The sequence below is a fragment of the Rutidosis leptorrhynchoides genome, chromosome 6, assembly GCF_046630445.1.
Source record: "Rutidosis leptorrhynchoides isolate AG116_Rl617_1_P2 chromosome 6, CSIRO_AGI_Rlap_v1, whole genome shotgun sequence".
In the NCBI taxonomy this organism is placed as follows: Eukaryota; Viridiplantae; Streptophyta; class Magnoliopsida; order Asterales; family Asteraceae; genus Rutidosis; species Rutidosis leptorrhynchoides.
The window spans coordinates 342,799,713-342,817,631 of NC_092338.1; the positions used below are offsets into that span (position 1 = coordinate 342,799,713).

The 17,919-nt window shown below is 35.6% G+C and overlaps 1 protein-coding gene across 1 annotated transcript; it reads left to right on the forward strand.

Annotated features, from left to right (window-relative positions):
- The first annotated feature begins 356 nt into the window (after positions 1–356).
- LOC139856174 (uncharacterized) lies at positions 357–10,543 on the forward strand. Its single transcript, XM_071845422.1, has 18 exons — positions 357–654; positions 1,503–1,986; positions 3,627–3,718; positions 4,018–4,182; positions 4,553–4,946; positions 5,317–5,435; positions 5,506–5,578; positions 5,654–5,871; positions 5,945–5,989; positions 6,124–6,220; positions 6,608–6,799; positions 7,386–7,462; positions 7,581–7,662; positions 8,100–8,216; positions 8,922–9,050; positions 9,142–9,312; positions 10,028–10,087; positions 10,180–10,543. Exons 1-18 carry the CDS (start codon positions 590–592, stop codon positions 10,282–10,284), a joined length of 2,685 nt encoding a protein of 894 aa, XP_071701523.1. The 5' UTR covers positions 357–589; the 3' UTR covers positions 10,285–10,543.
- The last annotated feature ends 7,376 nt before the right edge of the window (positions 10,544–17,919 follow it).

Consider the following 17,919-nt stretch of genomic DNA (forward strand, 5'->3'; position numbering starts at 1 on the left):
AATAGAGTTATGGATTGAAAGATATCAAAAAGTGTTACTAAATAATTGAACAATTAAACCAAGATATCGTAAAACGTGTAAGAATTTGTGGCTAGTGAGGTGATATTAACTTTTTGATCAAAAAATGTATAAACTGTCCGTAATATCACATACACGGTGAAGAGTAGTCTTATGCCGTTGACTAGTACGCCTGACACTTAAATCGACCAACACGTCGCGCTATACGTTTGTTAAGGGCTGTTGGCTGAAAGATGTTGCTGACGCTCGTTAAAAATGGTAAGCCATTGTTGACCCGACCCACCCTAATAGACCCGTTTTTCATATCCTTTTTATTTTCTCTATCCCGCACTCACACCTTCTTACCACCACAAGCTTGCCTCTCACCGACGTGGCTCTTCGCCGTTCGTTCTTCCGTCGTTCACTTCTCTTTTACTCCATCCTTATCCTCATTCCCCTTTCTTCTCCGAAACCCTAACGCTCCGTCAAATCACCTTTTCCGAATAAACATTATATTATAATTATCATTATAATAATTTACATATATACGAGTCTCCGTTGCACTCGCTCTGTTCTCGTATTGAAGCAAGTAATGGCTATATCTCAACCTCACGCTCTACCTAGTGTCCGTTGCCCTCGCTCTGTTTTTGTATCGAAGTAAGTAATCCAGTCGTTTCATTTTGCTACTTTCGTCTTTTAGCTTGCTTGTTTATGTTATAAATCCGTTAATTAGCTAATAATCAAGTGTAATTTATGTTATAAATCCGTTAATTAGCTAATAATTAAGTGTAATTTAGGTATTTGTAGGGAGTGATTTTGACTCAAGTGTTCAATGAGCTATCATATTAGTTAGTGGAATAATAAATTTTCAACTGAAGTAGTAATTGATTATGATGTAGGAGAAGTTGTTAATTAAATGTGATTTATAATGCTCTTGAATTATGACTATTTATATTTATATATTTATATTGCCGACTGTTGTTACTGTGATATCTTTGAAATAGAGTTAATTCTGTGATATACATCTATCTAGGCTTTAGTATGTCATCGATAATTGCGATATTGCATTATCAGTGTCAACACTCATGAGTATGTTGTGGCATAACTCACACTCTGACATGATCACATGATCACCATGCTACGTTGACTTGCTGGTTAGCTCGTAAGTTAGTTGAGGCAGTTCATAGTAGATGTAGATGTAGATATAGATATAGATATTGGCTTAATCTCTAGAAAGAATAATCTGAATATGTATAACGTCAGATACTCAATGTAGATATATGCATCTACTTATAGTACTTCTCGCTTTCTAATTGTTGCACGCAATTGAGTCGTGTTAGTATAAATACTAGTCATCAGATTCACTGTAAGATATCTGGTACACAATGCGATTCTGTATTTCTACTCTCTCACTCATCTATTTCTTTAAACTCTACACCAATATTGAAATAAAAGGGCTCGTATGTGTCAAATTGTAAATTTATGGCATTGCATACTTGATGCAGAACTCTGAATCCATGGATTTCATGTAAAGATTCTAGAACGTGTCTTTTTCACAAGAAGGTAGCTGCCGTGGGTTACTTAGTATACAGTAAAGCTTATTTAAGGAAGAGATGTCATGTAAGTTTTTCTTTGTTAGAAGATGGGACGCTCGGTCTTAGTTCCAGATCCTTTGATCCTCAATTATTCTGTTTGACTCGTAACACATCAAGAAAAGGGAGACAGTTTGCTTCTGCTGATGACGGTGTAACAGTCAATGGCAATCCGCAAGCAACAACAAGTAGTGATGCTGAGGAATTGAGGCTCAAGATTGACGAGTCACTGCAAAATGAAGAATATAACAGTGCACTTATTCAATCATTGCATGATGCTGCCAGGGTTTATGAGCTTGCTATTAAAGAGCAGAGCTCTGTATCCAAGTTATCATGGTTCTCAACCGCCTGGCTTGGGATAGATCAAAATGCTTGGGTGAAGGCCTTATCTTATCAGGTTCGTTCTTAACATGCTCATAACTTGTGTACCCTATGTTTCTGCTAGAGATAAATAAATACATGCTTAGACAACTGCATTCGTATACATAAATCAACGTAGAAGTTTTAATTTATCAATTATAAGTGTAGGCTTTCATTGTGAACAAATAGAATATTAATCCGATTAGAGTTATGAAAATATGCGTGTTATAAATGTATTTTTCGTCTATATTTGTTTCATCTACATTTTCCTTGTATTATCTTTTGTTCTGTGTGAAATATTTTCAACATTTGGAAATTATAATTGCATTCATGGTGATGACCAATGACTGGTTGGAGCAAAAATTGAAACTTGAAGCCTATAGCTTTAGTTGTATATTTATATTTCTCAACCTACTGCGTAAAATATTTGTTGAGAGAACCATTTTTACTTGTCAAACATCTCTTTTGAAGATGTTAAACATGTTCTTACACCATTATTGCTATTATTATCTCTTTATACATTTTTATTTTCCTTTCAACGCCACGTTAAATGCAATTCTCTATTGCACGTCTTGTATTAAAAAAGTGTTGTCTTTAGGTTGTGTGATACCATTTCTGATTGGAAGTAATCAGTAGGCATTTATTATACGTGGACTTTTCTACTGTGAATCAAATTTAATTTTTCCAGTTAGTAATCTGTTACTCAACTGAGGTGGGTCCTAGTTATGTATTCAATAGATAAGGTGAAGATCACAATATCACATCATAAAACACACTCCCATCAATAAGCTGAATGGCACTCTAGATGTAATCATGTCTAGCTTGAGTAGCTTTAGCCCAACTAATAATGACGAAGCTCAAGTTAGGACACCTCTATGTCGTGAAACGAAATTATTTTTTATGATAGATTGTTTTTCCTCTAAAGATGTGGTAAAGATCTGGGCGAAGGTCTGCCCTTTTTGATATATCTAGAATTTTTAGCTCATCAATTGCATAGAATGGCTCGTTGATGGGGTTTTTATATATGTTGAACTGGCAGCTCTTAAACTTTAGAAGACACCAATGGTTCAACAAGCCAGCCAATGTACAAATACCCAAAATGGAAATTGATAGTTGAAGACCATACAAAATTATGGAGTGTTGACATTTTCAACTTCGACTTAAGCGATAACTCCCATGTGATTAAATGATTTTGGACAACTTTTCATAACCTAGGTTTAATTTGTACTCTGTAATTTGAAACCTACGAGACTTGGGGTAAATTTCTTGTGTGCAAAAACTAACCTTTTACATTTGTAGGAGCTGTTGTGCAAGGGGTTATCTTTCATTGTTGTTTTTGAAATTTAAAACCTCGCATGCTAATTTATGTTTTCACTTTTCACCATTTCTGAACATGGTTTATGCCATAAGAATGAAAAATTTAAGATTGTGCTTAGAGAGTTCAACATAATTCTACTATATAATCTACAGATCATCATCACTACCACCCTTCATATCCAGGAGGAAGTAGCTCTCTGCTTTGAAGTTTGAACTCCTGAAATAGTTGATTTAGAAACTGAAAGCAATCAGTATATATTTTCTAGATTTACAGCTATAATATGTTGATGGATTCTGACATTCCCCCGTTTATGGTTTATCAACTTATGACATAAAGCTAATAATTGTTAAACACTTTAGGCCTCAGTGTATTCGTTGCTGTTAGCCGCATGTGAGATTTCATCTCGTGGAGATAGAAGAGACCGGGATATCAATGTTTTTGTTCAGAGGAGGTAAAGATTTTAGTAGGGTTTTCTGTTACTTTACTATTGACTGTTAAGAATGATATGTGTGGAAGTCAGTTAATGTTATAGTCTACATTCTCTTGTTCCACCATTTTGCAGTACCTTAATCTTACTACTGAAAAAAATTCTCTTGTTTAGGCGAAGATGATTATTATAAACTTTTGCGTTTAGTTTTTTGTTTTTCTGATGTATGTATGCTTTATGTAGCTTATCTGTTAATTCTGGAAATAGCATCTTATTATGCAGTGTATCACAACATTCATACTTAATCTATGTCTTTTATGCAGTCTCTCAAGACATTCTGCTCCCTTGGAAGGTGTAATCCGAGATGCACTATCGGACAAACAGCCAGAACTTTATGACTGGTTTTGGTCTGAGCAAGTGCCATCCGTGGTGTCCAGTTTTGTTAACTACTTTGAGAAGGATCAACGATTTGCTGCAGCTACCGGAGTGTAAGTAGTTACAGTTACCCTTATGGCATAATTACACGGACAGTCCAGGTGGTTTGCACACATTACACACAATCCCTAAAGTTTTTTTTCTTAAGCGGACAGTCTTCGTGGTTTGCCAATCTTACGCGGACAGTCCCTAAGACTGACGGGCGTTAAAAGTGTTTTTAACTTCCGCAGGAGTCAAAGTGTTTTAACCCCCGTTAGTCTGAAGGACTGACAAACCAAGAGGACTATCCGTGTAAGAAAAAAAACTTCAAGGACTGAGCATGTAATCTGAGCAAACCACAAGGACTATCTGCGTAATTATGTCTTACCTTATATACATGAGAGAGTTATGAGTTTGCCTCATGCTAACTTGTTACTTATCCAGGATCAGGAAAGGAATGGCTTTGAGTTCAGGGGATGCAAGTGACAGATCATTGCTTCTGTTTGCACTGAGTTGCATTGCTGCAATAACAAAATTAGGCCCTACAAAAGTTGCTTGCGCACAGTTTTACTCTATTCTTCCTGAGATAACTGGCAGACTGATGGACATGTTAGCTGAGTTTGTTCCAATTCGCAAAGCGTATAGTTCCATTAAAGAAATTGGCCTACGCAGAGAGTTTCTTGTCCACTTTGGACCTCGAGCTGCTGCGTGTAGAGTAAAAGATGAGCAAGGTACTGAAGAAGTTCAATTTTGGGTGAGTCTTGTTCAGAAGCAGCTTCAAAGGGCAATTGATAGAGAAAGAATATGGTCAAGACTGACTACCTGTGAAAGCATTGAGGTAAAGTAGCTCTACTTTATGTTTTTTGGATGAAGATTGTATTATATAATAGGATCTCACAGCTCCCTCTTTAAATGGTTTGGCATCGAATATGAATTCAAATCTGTCTACGCCATTTCTGATTAATGTTACTCGATATCATAGTTTATCGATTCCATGTAATATTTGCATTGATCGTGGCAGTTTCTGTACGTCTCTACATAACTAAATGTTTTTATTCATTTTGCAACTTGTGGTAGTTCATTTGAAATTGGGTAGTTCTTTGTGCTATATAAGCTGCAAGTATAAATACCGTCTCTTAATTTTATTTCATTTTACTGCATCAATATTAGTCACATTGCATGTTTTAAGCAGATTATATTTCCTGCAGGTGTTGGATAAGGATTTGGCTATTTTCGGATTCTTCATCGCTTTGGGGAGGAGGACTCAGTCATACCTATCTGCAAATAATTTTGAGACGGTACCTAAACCCATTGAAGGCTTGATCAGGTAACATTCTCAAATCTCACATCAACTTTTCACTAGATCACAATTTTATTGTCGAATCTCTTCGATGCAGGTATCTTATTGGTGGGAGTGTACTATACTATCCTCAGCTTTCATCAATAAGCTCATATCAACTGTATGTGGAGGTTAGCATAATTGGTTTTATATATCATGTACACAAAACTGATATCTAAAATCTGACAGTGACCAACATTCTATAGGTTGTATGTGAGGAGTTGGATTGGCTTCCATTCTATCCGGGTGACATTGACACTCAGAAAGGCTTGCATGGTCATAAAAGCAAACAAGGTCCTCCAAATGAGGAAGCTATCCCTATTGTTTTAGATGTTTGTTCACATTGGATTCAGAGCTTTATCAAATATAGTAAATGGCTTGAGAACCCTTCTAACGTCAAAGCTGCAAGATTTCTTTCTAGAGGGTATGTCATCTGATTATATTACACAAAACTGGCTTTTGATGAGGCGGTCTAAGTCTAGATTTTCTAATTTCAGGCATAACATCTTACAGGAGTCTATGGAAGAATTAGGCATACCCAAGTAAGTAGAATGCTGTGCAGACAAGCTCCTATTTATCTTTATACACAATTTATACTACAAGATTATCTGACCATTCAATTATTATCAGCTATTAGAAAACAAATCATTCATAAGATAGGGAAATGTAAATGCAGGAGGCTGATGATTGAAAGCAGAAACACAAATGCTCTTGAGATTACTCGTTCTAGAAGTTATACTCCGTTGAATAAAGAACTTGACTCTTTTGATAAGGTATCGTTCATCTTCACTAAATTAAGTTGAGTGTTACCATTTTCCAGTGTTCATTGGCTTTGGTGTGATTAGTTATTGAATATGCTTGCCACATTGAGTATTTAGACCTTTAGAAAATAAATTGATTTCACAATATGTGCCTTGATCCTACATATCTACACAATATAAGACAACACAACCCAGATGACTGTCATTAATGGTCCAGATCAGTTACTAGAATTGATCATTCACGTTTATGGGCCAGGAGGAGTAAGATCCTAGTATTAACACATACGTATACATACATCCAAAGAAACCCTCAAATATTGGTATTTCTTGCTCTAGTCTCTTCGAAACAGAAATGATTGTTTATGGTGATTATATGATGACGTGAGTGGTATTTATTAGGCATTGGAGAGTGTTGATGATGCCCTTATAAGACTTGAAGAGTTACTCCAAGAATTGCATGTATCCAGCTCCAATTCTGGTAAAGAGCATCTAAAAGCTGCTTGTTCTGATCTCGAGAAAATGAGGAAACTTAAAAAAGAAGCTGAATTTCTTGAGGCATCTTTTAGAGCCAAGGCAAATTCGCTTCAGCAGGTATTGAATGTCTGCATATATTTGAACTATGACAATCTACCCTTAAAGGATAACACTAAAGTTTTATTGTTGCAGTTTCTTAAATGAATCAATTTTTTGCGTAGTTAGCTTGCCTTGTTGAATATTTGTGTACATCTGTGTATTCTTATTAAAGTGGGTGAAAGCCATTAAAGTATTAGCAAGTAATGCATATAAGCTAAACAGATATTCAACTAAGTAGCCAAGTAGGAGAGTTGTCACCGCAGTATTTTGTACGCCATACTCCTATTCTGTATATAGTATAGGTTGGCTAACTTTTTCCATTTAAAGAAATATGAAAATGATGTACCATACTACTATTCTGCAATTGTCTACCAATATAAGTATATAACACAGTTTCTTTTCCACTAAAGGAAAGAAAAAGGAAAATAACATTCACATGCACAATCTGATGTTCATTTCTTTGAGTTGCATGCATTCAGTTGAATGCTGTACTGACATTCGGAAACAATGATTTCATAGTATCCTGTGTTTGTTACCACATATCTATATTTAAACCTTAGATGCAAACTTATTTCTATCTGACCGTGCATCATGTTGTATTTAGGGAGATGCTGGTGGTCTTTCAGAATCTTCGGTTAGGAACATGAGGCAATCTAACGTAGACCTGAATGTAGCCAGCAGGTATATTCTTCAACGAATTTAGTACACACACACTATTCATAAGTTTAACGTTAACTTTTAAGTACTAATGTTTTGGCTTCTGTGCGCTTATTTATTAATTTTTCATTCTTACTTGTAGTAAACCTGGTGGCTTATGGAATTTTCTGCTACCCCGTCCAACCCCAAAATCTGACCTCCAATCAGAAGCTTCCTTCACAAGTGTATGTCTCAGGATCACATTTTGATATTATATACACGTATAAAGGTCTACATGTCTTTTATAGGTCCATTTCTTTTAATCTGATTGGTAATCTGTGAATCCAAACTTTTACTGAATAAAAAACCACTCCTTTTGGACGACGATATTATATACACGTATAAAGGTCTACATGTCTTTTATAGGTCCATTTCTTTTAATCTGATTGGTAATCTGTGAATCCAAACTTTTACTGAATAAAAAACCACTCCTTTTGGACGACGAAGGATAATATGTCCTATTATCTCTATTGTTAGCAATTGTGTTAAAAAAAGAATTCCAGACAGCTTTTATCATGACTGTTAATATGCAACATTGTTTCTTTCGCCACAAAACATTTCTCTCATGTTTTTGTTGCACAATTGGCTTTTTGCTGAGTACTTAAGTTTGTACAAGCTGCAGGATGACATGGGTGTACTGGAATCAAATGAGATCCTGAGGTTTGAATCTCTAAGAAATGAGCTAATGGAACTTGAAAGGCGAGTCGAAAGAAGTGCGAAACGCTCCGAGGATGAAGAGGTTTTTTTATAACCCTTTTTATCAATCATGTTATATATTCTATTGGAAAGTCCTTTTCTTTTATGTGTATGTCATGGTCCAGGAGAGAGAAGGGTTGTGTACCTGTTAATGCAAAATGAGATAGCATAAAGTGGCAAAACTAGCAGGTCGGGTAACGGGTCAAAACCTATAATTTTATGTCTATATGTCAAAATGGACCTGACCTGCCTCCATGTTTGGTCCCCTTCTTGGTCATTTAAGTAATTTATGTTCTGAATATGATTGCAATACACTATTAATGAAGTAATCAGCTAATATACTTTATCTACAACAATATAGAACGTTGCAAACACTGGAATACTTGTTTACGGAGTGTTGACTTCTTTTTAACTGGTTTCAGTTTTAGCTTATAGCCTTTTTTTATCACTTGTTATTCAAATACAACCTGAATTGACCATGTTTTATATAAATAGGTTAAGTGGCTAATTTAGCAATAAGGGTTTAGAGAGTTTGTGGGTTTTATTCTAGGACTTCAATATGATCATATTAATATAGCATTTAATCTGTTTCCATATTGTAACCCGATTAGTTTTTAAGTTTTTATTTTTTCTAAATGATATCAGTGTTAACCCAAGAGTTCTTAATTATATATTTTTGTCTCCCTTTATTGCGAGTCTCATGTTCACATTTATACGATTCCCTTATTTTGTTTGTATATATGTACAGGATGATATAAGTATGTCTAATGATCCTGCCAATAATTCTAAAGATGCTGAAAGAAATCAATTGGTTAAGGTAGAGGAGAAAGACAATATCATTGAAAGATCCATAAGCAAGTTCAAAGGAACTACTACAGTAAGTACAAGTATATCCTAATTCTTCCGCTTCTTCTTTCAGTCTGATTATATTTCACTTAACTTGCACTAATTTTTTCTTGTATCAACAGGATGTTTTGCAGGGTACTCAACTTCTAGCTATAGACGTTGCTGCAGCTACGGGATTACTTAGAAGGGTTGTTATAGGGGATGAATTGACTGACAAAGAAAAACAAGCTCTTAAAAGAACTTTAACTGATATGGCGTCAGTAATCCCGATCGGCATTCTCATGCTACTACCAGTGAGTTCCAATATCCTTAAATATTTGGTCTTAGGTTACATACTTACATCTAATCATTAATGAGAATTTTGCACGGCTTAAAATGAATGGGTCAAAATAGTTGCCTGAAATGTGTTTTGAATGCGTAAAACATATATTCTTATTCAACAAACCATCTTATTATTCGAACAGTATGATTTATGTAATCATGTATGAATAACTAGTTGCTCACAAAAATGCTTATAGTAGTTGGACGAAAAGTGTTCCATTTTGACCCATACCCGAAGCTACCACTACTTTGATCTGTTATAACCTACCCATGTTGGATCTCATAAATGGTAATTGTAGTAGGCTTCTTTACTGAAAATAAATCAGTGAAAATTTCCTGTTCCAAAATTCTCTTTCATACTAAGAATGTAGACAAATATCAAAATCCTAATTTAAGCTCACTTTTTGATTGATAAAGGAAGTACATAATGTAGTAGTCAACAGGGTTGACCAACATAATCTTCTAATTTTGGTGTATCTGTGTTATTGGCTGTATAGAAAATGGCAACATGTTGATTTGCTTTCACTATAAGTTTTCCGCTGAGCTCTAACTGTTGACCAAGCTTATTTCTGACTAATTAAGCATTTGCATCTTCATTATTTTTTAAATGAAAAGAGATTTACTCTTTCTTTCTTTTCATTTTTTAAATATTGAGAATATATCCGACCTATAATTGTGTGTCTATAGGTAACCGCAGTTGGCCATGCAGCAATGTTGGCTGCTATCCAAAGATATGTTCCGTCACTGGTGAGTGGTGCAAATTTGGCTTAACTTCAATTTCATTGTTTTAGTGCAGAAAAACTGACAGTATTTATATAAATTTTATACGTTTTGTGAAGATACCATCCACATATGGACCTGAAAGGCTGGATCTTTTAAGGCAGCTTGAAAAGGTCAAGGAAATGGAGACCACAGAGTCAAACCCCACTGAATCTGCAGATTGAACATAGCCTGGATGGAAGCAATCATATATAAGAAACTTTCTAACTGTTAAAACAAACTGATAAAATTCAAACAGCAATACTGCATCAAGTACCCCTTCTTTCATCTGAGACGGTTATGAATCTGATGGAAATAAATGAGAGCAAAAACTTCACTGACTACATAAACTAAATATAGATGTTTACATTATACTGCAATTCTGATTTACTGTAGATTTAGTGTTTTATAGATTTTCTGATATTTTGATTGCTTATTTGTTTTTGCTTAACTGCTTAAAAAATAAACATGTGTCTACATACTCATTTTTAAGGGTTTTTTATTAAGCAGACCAGCAGTCTTTAAGAAAGTGTTTGTTGTAACTTTAATTATTATTATTACTGTCAATTTAAGAAGTAAGCAGATAAACACTTAAAATAAGCAGTCCCAAGCACCCCCTAAGAAATTGCAACTTGGGTTGGTTTCGGTTTGTTAAAATCTGAAAACCCTTGTTGATTGGGTGCAACTATATAGTTAAGGTAATCAAGAATAAAACTGTTCTACATGTAAGCAGCCATAAATAGATTAGCAATATCTGATATCCAAAATTACAATATGATGTATTAGATATAAATACTTACATGTGTGATCATGTCTCTCTACAGACTGCAATAAATCTGAATTTTGATGCTTATTATCTTTATTTCTTTTTTTTTTCTTTCCTTTTTTTCTTTCCTTTTTTTTTTCTGTTTTTGTAGTTGGAGATATCTTTAACAATCTATACACATGGGTCAGCTGCCAGAATTGTTGTAGTACTACTGCCCTGGTGCTGACTAAATTTGTTTTGTAAGTTTATACACAGATTCTGGAACCACTTTAAAAAAGAGTGTTTAGAAGATTATGAGACATGCCTCATAATCATACAACCAGATAAACCAAATCCAGAAGCTAATCAAAGCAACAACCACAAGCCAAAACAAGACTCGAAACAGAAACAAACTACACAACAAACACATTACGCAATCTTCCAGGAGCTCTTCATGTCCAGCACCGAAGGATTCGACTTCCATTTCAGCGACATAATCTTCAATCTAACAGTTGAAAAAATAAGCTGAAAAACCTGGTCAACCGAGCGAAATTGCTTCTTGAACATTCGATTATTCCTCTCTTGCCATACGAAATAAACGGTAGACGCAAAAAGAAGTTTGGAGATAATAATTCTAGCTGATGTTCTAGAAGCCATCGGCCCAAGCAACCGAATCACATCCTTCCAAAGCGTAGCAGAATACCGAAATTGCCACAAGCCTTGCACCTTAAACCACACTTGTGAAGCAAAAGGACGCGTAAAAAATAAGTGATCGTGAGAATCTGGAACAGTTTTACACAAGCTACAAACGACCGGATCAATCTGATGCTGGACATCCCACGATCAAAGTTGGTCTTGCGTTTTCATCCTTTCCCGAACAAGAAGCCATACCATAAAAGCATGCCTAGGAACACAATGCTTGAACCAAACCATAGAATACCATTCTACCGGGGCTTTTCTGTCGCGAATTGTGTCCCAGACTATATGTACCGAAGGAGTATGCAAGATGCCCGACAGATCCTTCCATTTAATCACGTCGCTAACATTTGACAACATTGGAACAGAGAAATAATGGAGGATAGGAAATTGGTTTAACCCACGAATTGTCGACAATTAAATCCGCCACCTTAGAAGTCGCATCTAGCCCCGCATGCAACACTTGACGTCTAGAAATAAAATTAGCAAGGGGACCTTGCTCATCCCACGAATCAAACCAAGCAGAAGTATCGCGCCCATCACCAATAATACTAATCATATGTCGGCGAATACAATTACGAATACTAAGAATCTTTCTCCATCCCCAACTCGCATTCGCCTTAAGCTGAACATCCCAAAAATTCCTTCCGTCAAGCCAATAAGAATGGATCCACTTCACCCATAAAGAACTTTTATGAGTTAAAAGTCTCCACACCTGCGAGGTCATAAGAGCAATATTCCAGTGCTTGAGACGTTTAATACCAAGACCGCCCTTTGCCTTAGGAAGACAACCATCCGCCCATTTAACTTTGGCTTTACCCCTTTTCATATCCCCTTGACACCACAAAAAACCTCTCATGAAAGCTTCAATATCATTTATAATCGAGTCAGGAAGAATAAAAACAGCTAGCCAGTAAATTTGCATGGAAGATAAAACAGACATAATCAATTGCACTCTACCAGCAAACGAGAGAAATTTGTTTTTCCAATCTCCAATCCTGCATTTCACTTTCTCAACTAAAACTTGACAGTCACGATGTAGAAGTCTGGAAGATATAAGCGGGACTCCCAAGTACCTAACAGGCAACTTCCCTTCATCAAACGATAAAATAGCCAAAATCTTGTGTTTAGAAACAGTCGTCACATTAGCAAAAAATGCTGAACTTTTCGGCAAACTAGGCACTAAACCCGAGAATCCTTTAAACTCATCCAACCCCTGTCTAATAACTGAAACAGAATTTTCATCGGCAAATGACAACAAAAAAAGGTCATCAGCAAAGCAGAGATTAACAATCTCCTGTTTCTCACACTTTGGATGATATCGAAATGACCCTGAGTTCCGAATATTAAGAGCAAGAATAAGAGTCAAAGTCTCCATAACCATAGTGAACAAATAAGGAGAAAGAGGGTCCCCTGTCGAAGACCCCTCTTACCTTTAAAGAAACCATGGAGATCACCATTTACATTGATAGAGAATGATGTCGTAGTAACACAGGCCATGATCTATTGGACCATTGTACGATGATACCCGAACCGAAGCAAAATCTCCTCTAAGAATCTCCAATCAACGGTGTCATACGCTTTCTGAATATCAACCTTAAAAGCACATCTAGACGTACCACCTGGCCGATGGTAATTCTTCATAAGCTCATGTATTAAAAGAATATTGTTCGAAATGCGACGACCCGGAATAAAAGCAGATTGATTTTCACTAATAATATCACTTAAGCTGTCTTTAATACGATTAGTAATGATCTTGCTAATACACTTATAAATGACATTACAACAAGAAATAGGACGAAAATCCGTAACCTTGTTCGGGCTAGGCAATTTAGGAAGTAAGGTAATGATCGTATGATTAATCTCCTTTAAAAGTTGCCCATTACGGAAGAACTCCTGAACAGCACATGTGACATCCACTCCAATAATCTCCCACACTGCCTTGAAAAACGCAGCAGAGTAACCATCTGGACCAGAAGACTTATTATCCCCTATATCGAAAATTGCATCCTTTACTTCACGATCAGAGACTGGGAGAATCATGGCATTCGCACATTCAACAGTAATCTTTTTTGTGAATAAAGAGTTCGGGTCAGCAATCAGATCAGTAGTTGCAGACATGCCTAAAAAAGTAGCATAATGATTGACAAAAATGCTTGGAATTTCATTCCCTTCAATCATACTGCCATCCGGACCCATGACAGCAAGAATACGACTCCGATTAACACGACCTTTAACCACATTGTGAAAATAACGAGAATTACTATCCCCCACCCGTAACCATTCCACCTTCGACTTTTGCTTCAAAAAAAGTTCCTCATCAAGCACAGCATCATTATACACTTGTAAATGATGAGCTTCATCCTCCCTGATGTCCAACGAAAAAGGATTAGAGTCAAGCGCTTTCTGAACACCATCAAGCTTTACTCTCAACTTCAAAACCCTTTCGTGTAAGTTCCCTTTTTCCCACATTAGCCTGCGCAATGGTTTCTTGAGACAACTCAATTTTTTGACTACTTGGAACATACGATATGCCCATCGACTCTATTAGACCATCCATCCAAAATAGTATTTCTAAAATCAGCATGAGTCGTGATATAATTTGACAATCTGAATGGTTTATGCCGATTGTGATCCACCATGACATCAGGTAACTTCAAAATTGCCGGACAATGGTCCGACACACGATAAGGCTGAAACATGGCATATGAACTCACGAATTCATTCAAAAAAACATCATTCGCCATTACTCTATCGATTTTCTTCAAAATTCCCGAACCCGATTTAGGCTTTTGGTTCCAAGTAAACTGAAAACCCGTTTGATTAAGATCTGACATATTAATCATATTAATACATTCTTGAAAATCACGCATTGCTGTAGTCATTTTTGAACTACCCGCAACCGATTCCTCGGGATTTAAAGATACATTAAAATCCCCTAAAATTGCCCAACGCTTGCTGACCCACGAAGTTCATATGCATCTTGAGATCGTTCCATAAAGACCTTCATCGAATGTAACTATTATGCGCATACACAAAAGAAACATAGAAACTTTGGTCGCCCAAGGCAGTCCGAACGAAACTATGAACAACTTGATCCGTAACAGCAAGAATCATAACATCAACCACATTAGGATCCCAACCAACAATAACTCTTGTACCTCCCACACAAGCGCTTTGATTAGAAGCCCACATCCAATGATGAAAAAAACGATCACAAATATTCTTAAGATTTCCCTCAGCAAGATGGGATTCCAAGACAGCACACATGCATAACTTATTTTCAGACACCATATCACGAACCTCCATTTGTTTAGGGTTGAGATTCATACCCCTAATGTTCCATGATGCGATACTAATCATTGGAAACCCCATGCGCGGGAGTGCTTGCCCCCTCCGTATTTTTGTTCTCCATAAGTCCCCTGTTTCCTCATTAATATTTTCGATATCATTTTTCTTCCAAAATAGTATCATTAACAGCATGTTTTAATTCATTATTGTCATCCACCTGATTAAGAACATCAAATGCATTACTTTGTTCTTCCATAATGTTCCTGTCATCATCGTGGCTTTGGCCACCATCTTTATCATTGGCCTTTGAAGTTTGACCTTGTTCCTTGCTTTTGTCTTTAATAACCCGCCTGTAAACAAATTTCTGTTTGTTTAACCCCTTCGCATTACCGTCTTTCCCTTTCACAGGCTTTTTTTGATTGCCACCACCTACTGCCTTACCTTTTCGCTTATCCACAACTCGAAATCCATCCTCATCACCATTATTCTTTTCTTCTAGTGACTTTATTTGCTTTGGACATTGCGAATCAGTATGACCAAACACATGACAATGAGCACACAATGGCAGTTTCCATTCATACTCAACATGAACAATATCTACCGTTCTTTCCAAACCATCCAAACTCGGGGTTGCTACTTTCAAAACTTCTTTAAAATCCATCTCAGCCTAGATCTCAACCAAAGCCCTAGCATAACTTGGCCTACCCCATGACTCCGCACACATCGAACTAGTAAATGAATCGAGCATAATAGGCTTACCAAGTTTGGACGCAATCATGCTAAGACCATCTTCATTAAATCCGACCAATGGAACGTCATACAACTTTATCCACACGGGTAGGCGAGTCAAATCCTCCTTCGTGAGCGATACATTTGGAGCCCATTTATTGAGAATAATTGGGATTGTTCTAATGATCCAAGGACCGTTTTCTAGCACATCTTGTAACCCTTTACTCGTTGAAAATTTGAAGAAGTAAAAACCTTTGGACTTCATCATAGTCTTTTCCAATCCATACTTCTTCCAAACATTTGTGACATAGTTTTGGACAATAGGAAACGCTAGTCTTTTGCCAAGAAAATAACCATATAACGTATTTTCATAACGTTTACAAGCTTCTTGCACAGACGCCAAAGGAATTTCCACATCAATTCCTTCATCCAAGTTCCCTTCATTCTCCATAAATCTGAATTTCACCTTGCGTACAGTTTGATTATTATGGATTATTGAAGCATAAGAAACAGCTTTTGGAGCAGTTTCACTAATCCCAGGCTTCCCATTCATCCCCACATTTGCCGTGTTTTCCAACCCATCATTAGTATTGGATGCATGTGAATTAGAAAACAAACCCACAGACTTACGTGGTGTTAATACCCTGTAATCATCAATTGGATCGCCTTCCTTTTCACTATCAGATGTATCAGTAGCAATATACCCTATACACATAAAAAATCACCGGCGGCAAAGGATTCACCTGTGTTAGTCGGATCATAAAAAACAGCGGGTTTTTCCTTGCCAAACTCAAATTCGCAACAACCCTTACCGGAAAATAAACATTGATCTTGTTAATCGGAGTATGAAAAGGGTTGATTGGATATCTGAGAGTGTCGGTGGATAATCGCCAGCTTCAGGAGAGAGAAAAGTTTTTTAATAACAAGCTTCCATTTTTTTTTTTTTTTTTTTTTAAGTACATGTATTCTTGTAAAATGTTTTAAGTTTTAACGGTTGTTATGTAGCCGTGAATGGCTGGCTACTAAAGAAAATCTTTTCCTTTTTTATTATTGCTAATGTTTAACGGTTGTTATATGTTCTTCACCGGCTTAGATTTGTGTCTTATACTCCGTACTTTATAGGAGAGGTATAAAGTATGGAACCAATAGTACTAAGATTCATGTGAGCACAATTAGTAATGTTTTACCCTATATACATATGTAATGTGGGTACTTTTTTTTGCTATACATATACATGCCGACATGCATATGTTATCTATCCAACAGGATCATAATAGTTAACAATACACCCATCGGACCACTAAGTCTCTAACCACCTTTCATCTCTTATTGCCTTTGCTTCTTTTCAATGATACTCATGTTAATATATCCGTCATGAATTTTAATAAATCTAATGTAGATGTGTTTTACATATGTTTCCAATACAAGTTCATAGTGCATAGCTTTTGTGTTTTGTTGATTTATCATAATCCATGGTAGAAGTTTTATCATCTTGTGTTGTATTTCATTTTTAGAAATTAATGAATTTGAATTAGAAAAAAAAGATAATCTAAAAGGTAACTTTAACCATACTTTATAATATTTGATCATTATATACAACTATTTATGCATGTAGTGTATATTGGATAGTATTGATGGATTTATCAAGTTTGATTCAAAGAAAAACTCACAGAATTGCAAGTTTGGTTAGCCATTTCATTTGGCCCCGGCAGCCCGGCTAAAATTAAACTATCAAATTCGTACTATCTTGATACAAAGTGCAAACTAAACATATTGTACTAAATAAATAGACGCTAGTAATTCAAAACCATATCCTTTTTTCAAATTGTATTTGACATATAGAACTTGGGCCTTTTTAGGAGGAATAGATTATATATATATATATATATATATATATATATATATATATATATATATATATATATATATATATATATATATATATATATATATATATATATATATATATATATATATATATATATATATATAACCACCTTTCATCTCATATTGCCTTTGCTTCTTTTCAATGATACTCATGTTAATATATCCGTCATGAATTTTAATAAATCTAATGTAGATGTGTTTTACATATGTTTCCAATACAAGTTCATAGTGCATAGCTTTTGTGTTTTGTTGATTTATCATAATCCATGGTAGAAGTTTTATCATCTTGTGTTGTATTTCATTTTTAGAAATTAATGAATTTGAATTAGAAAAAAAAGATAATCTAAAAGGTAACTTTAACCATACTTTATAATATTTGATCATTATATACAACTATTTATGCATGTAGTGTATATTGGATAGTATTGATGGATTTATCAAGTTTGGTTCAAAGAAAAACTCACAGAATTGC

What these genes read in the sequence shown, in the direction of transcription:
- LOC139856174 (XM_071845422.1), top strand. Translation starts at nt 590, where the DNA reads ATGGCTATATCTCAACCTCACGCTCTACCTAGTGTCCGTTGCCCTCGC. An exon ending in CGCTCTGTTTTTGTATCGAA is followed by an intron (nt 655 to 1,502) that starts GTAAGTAATCCA and finishes TACTTGATGCAG; the next exon opens with AACTCTGAATCCATGGATTT. An exon ending in GAAGAATTAGGCATACCCAA is followed by an intron (nt 5,990 to 6,123) that starts GTAAGTAGAATG and finishes ATGTAAATGCAG; the next exon opens with GAGGCTGATGATTGAAAGCA.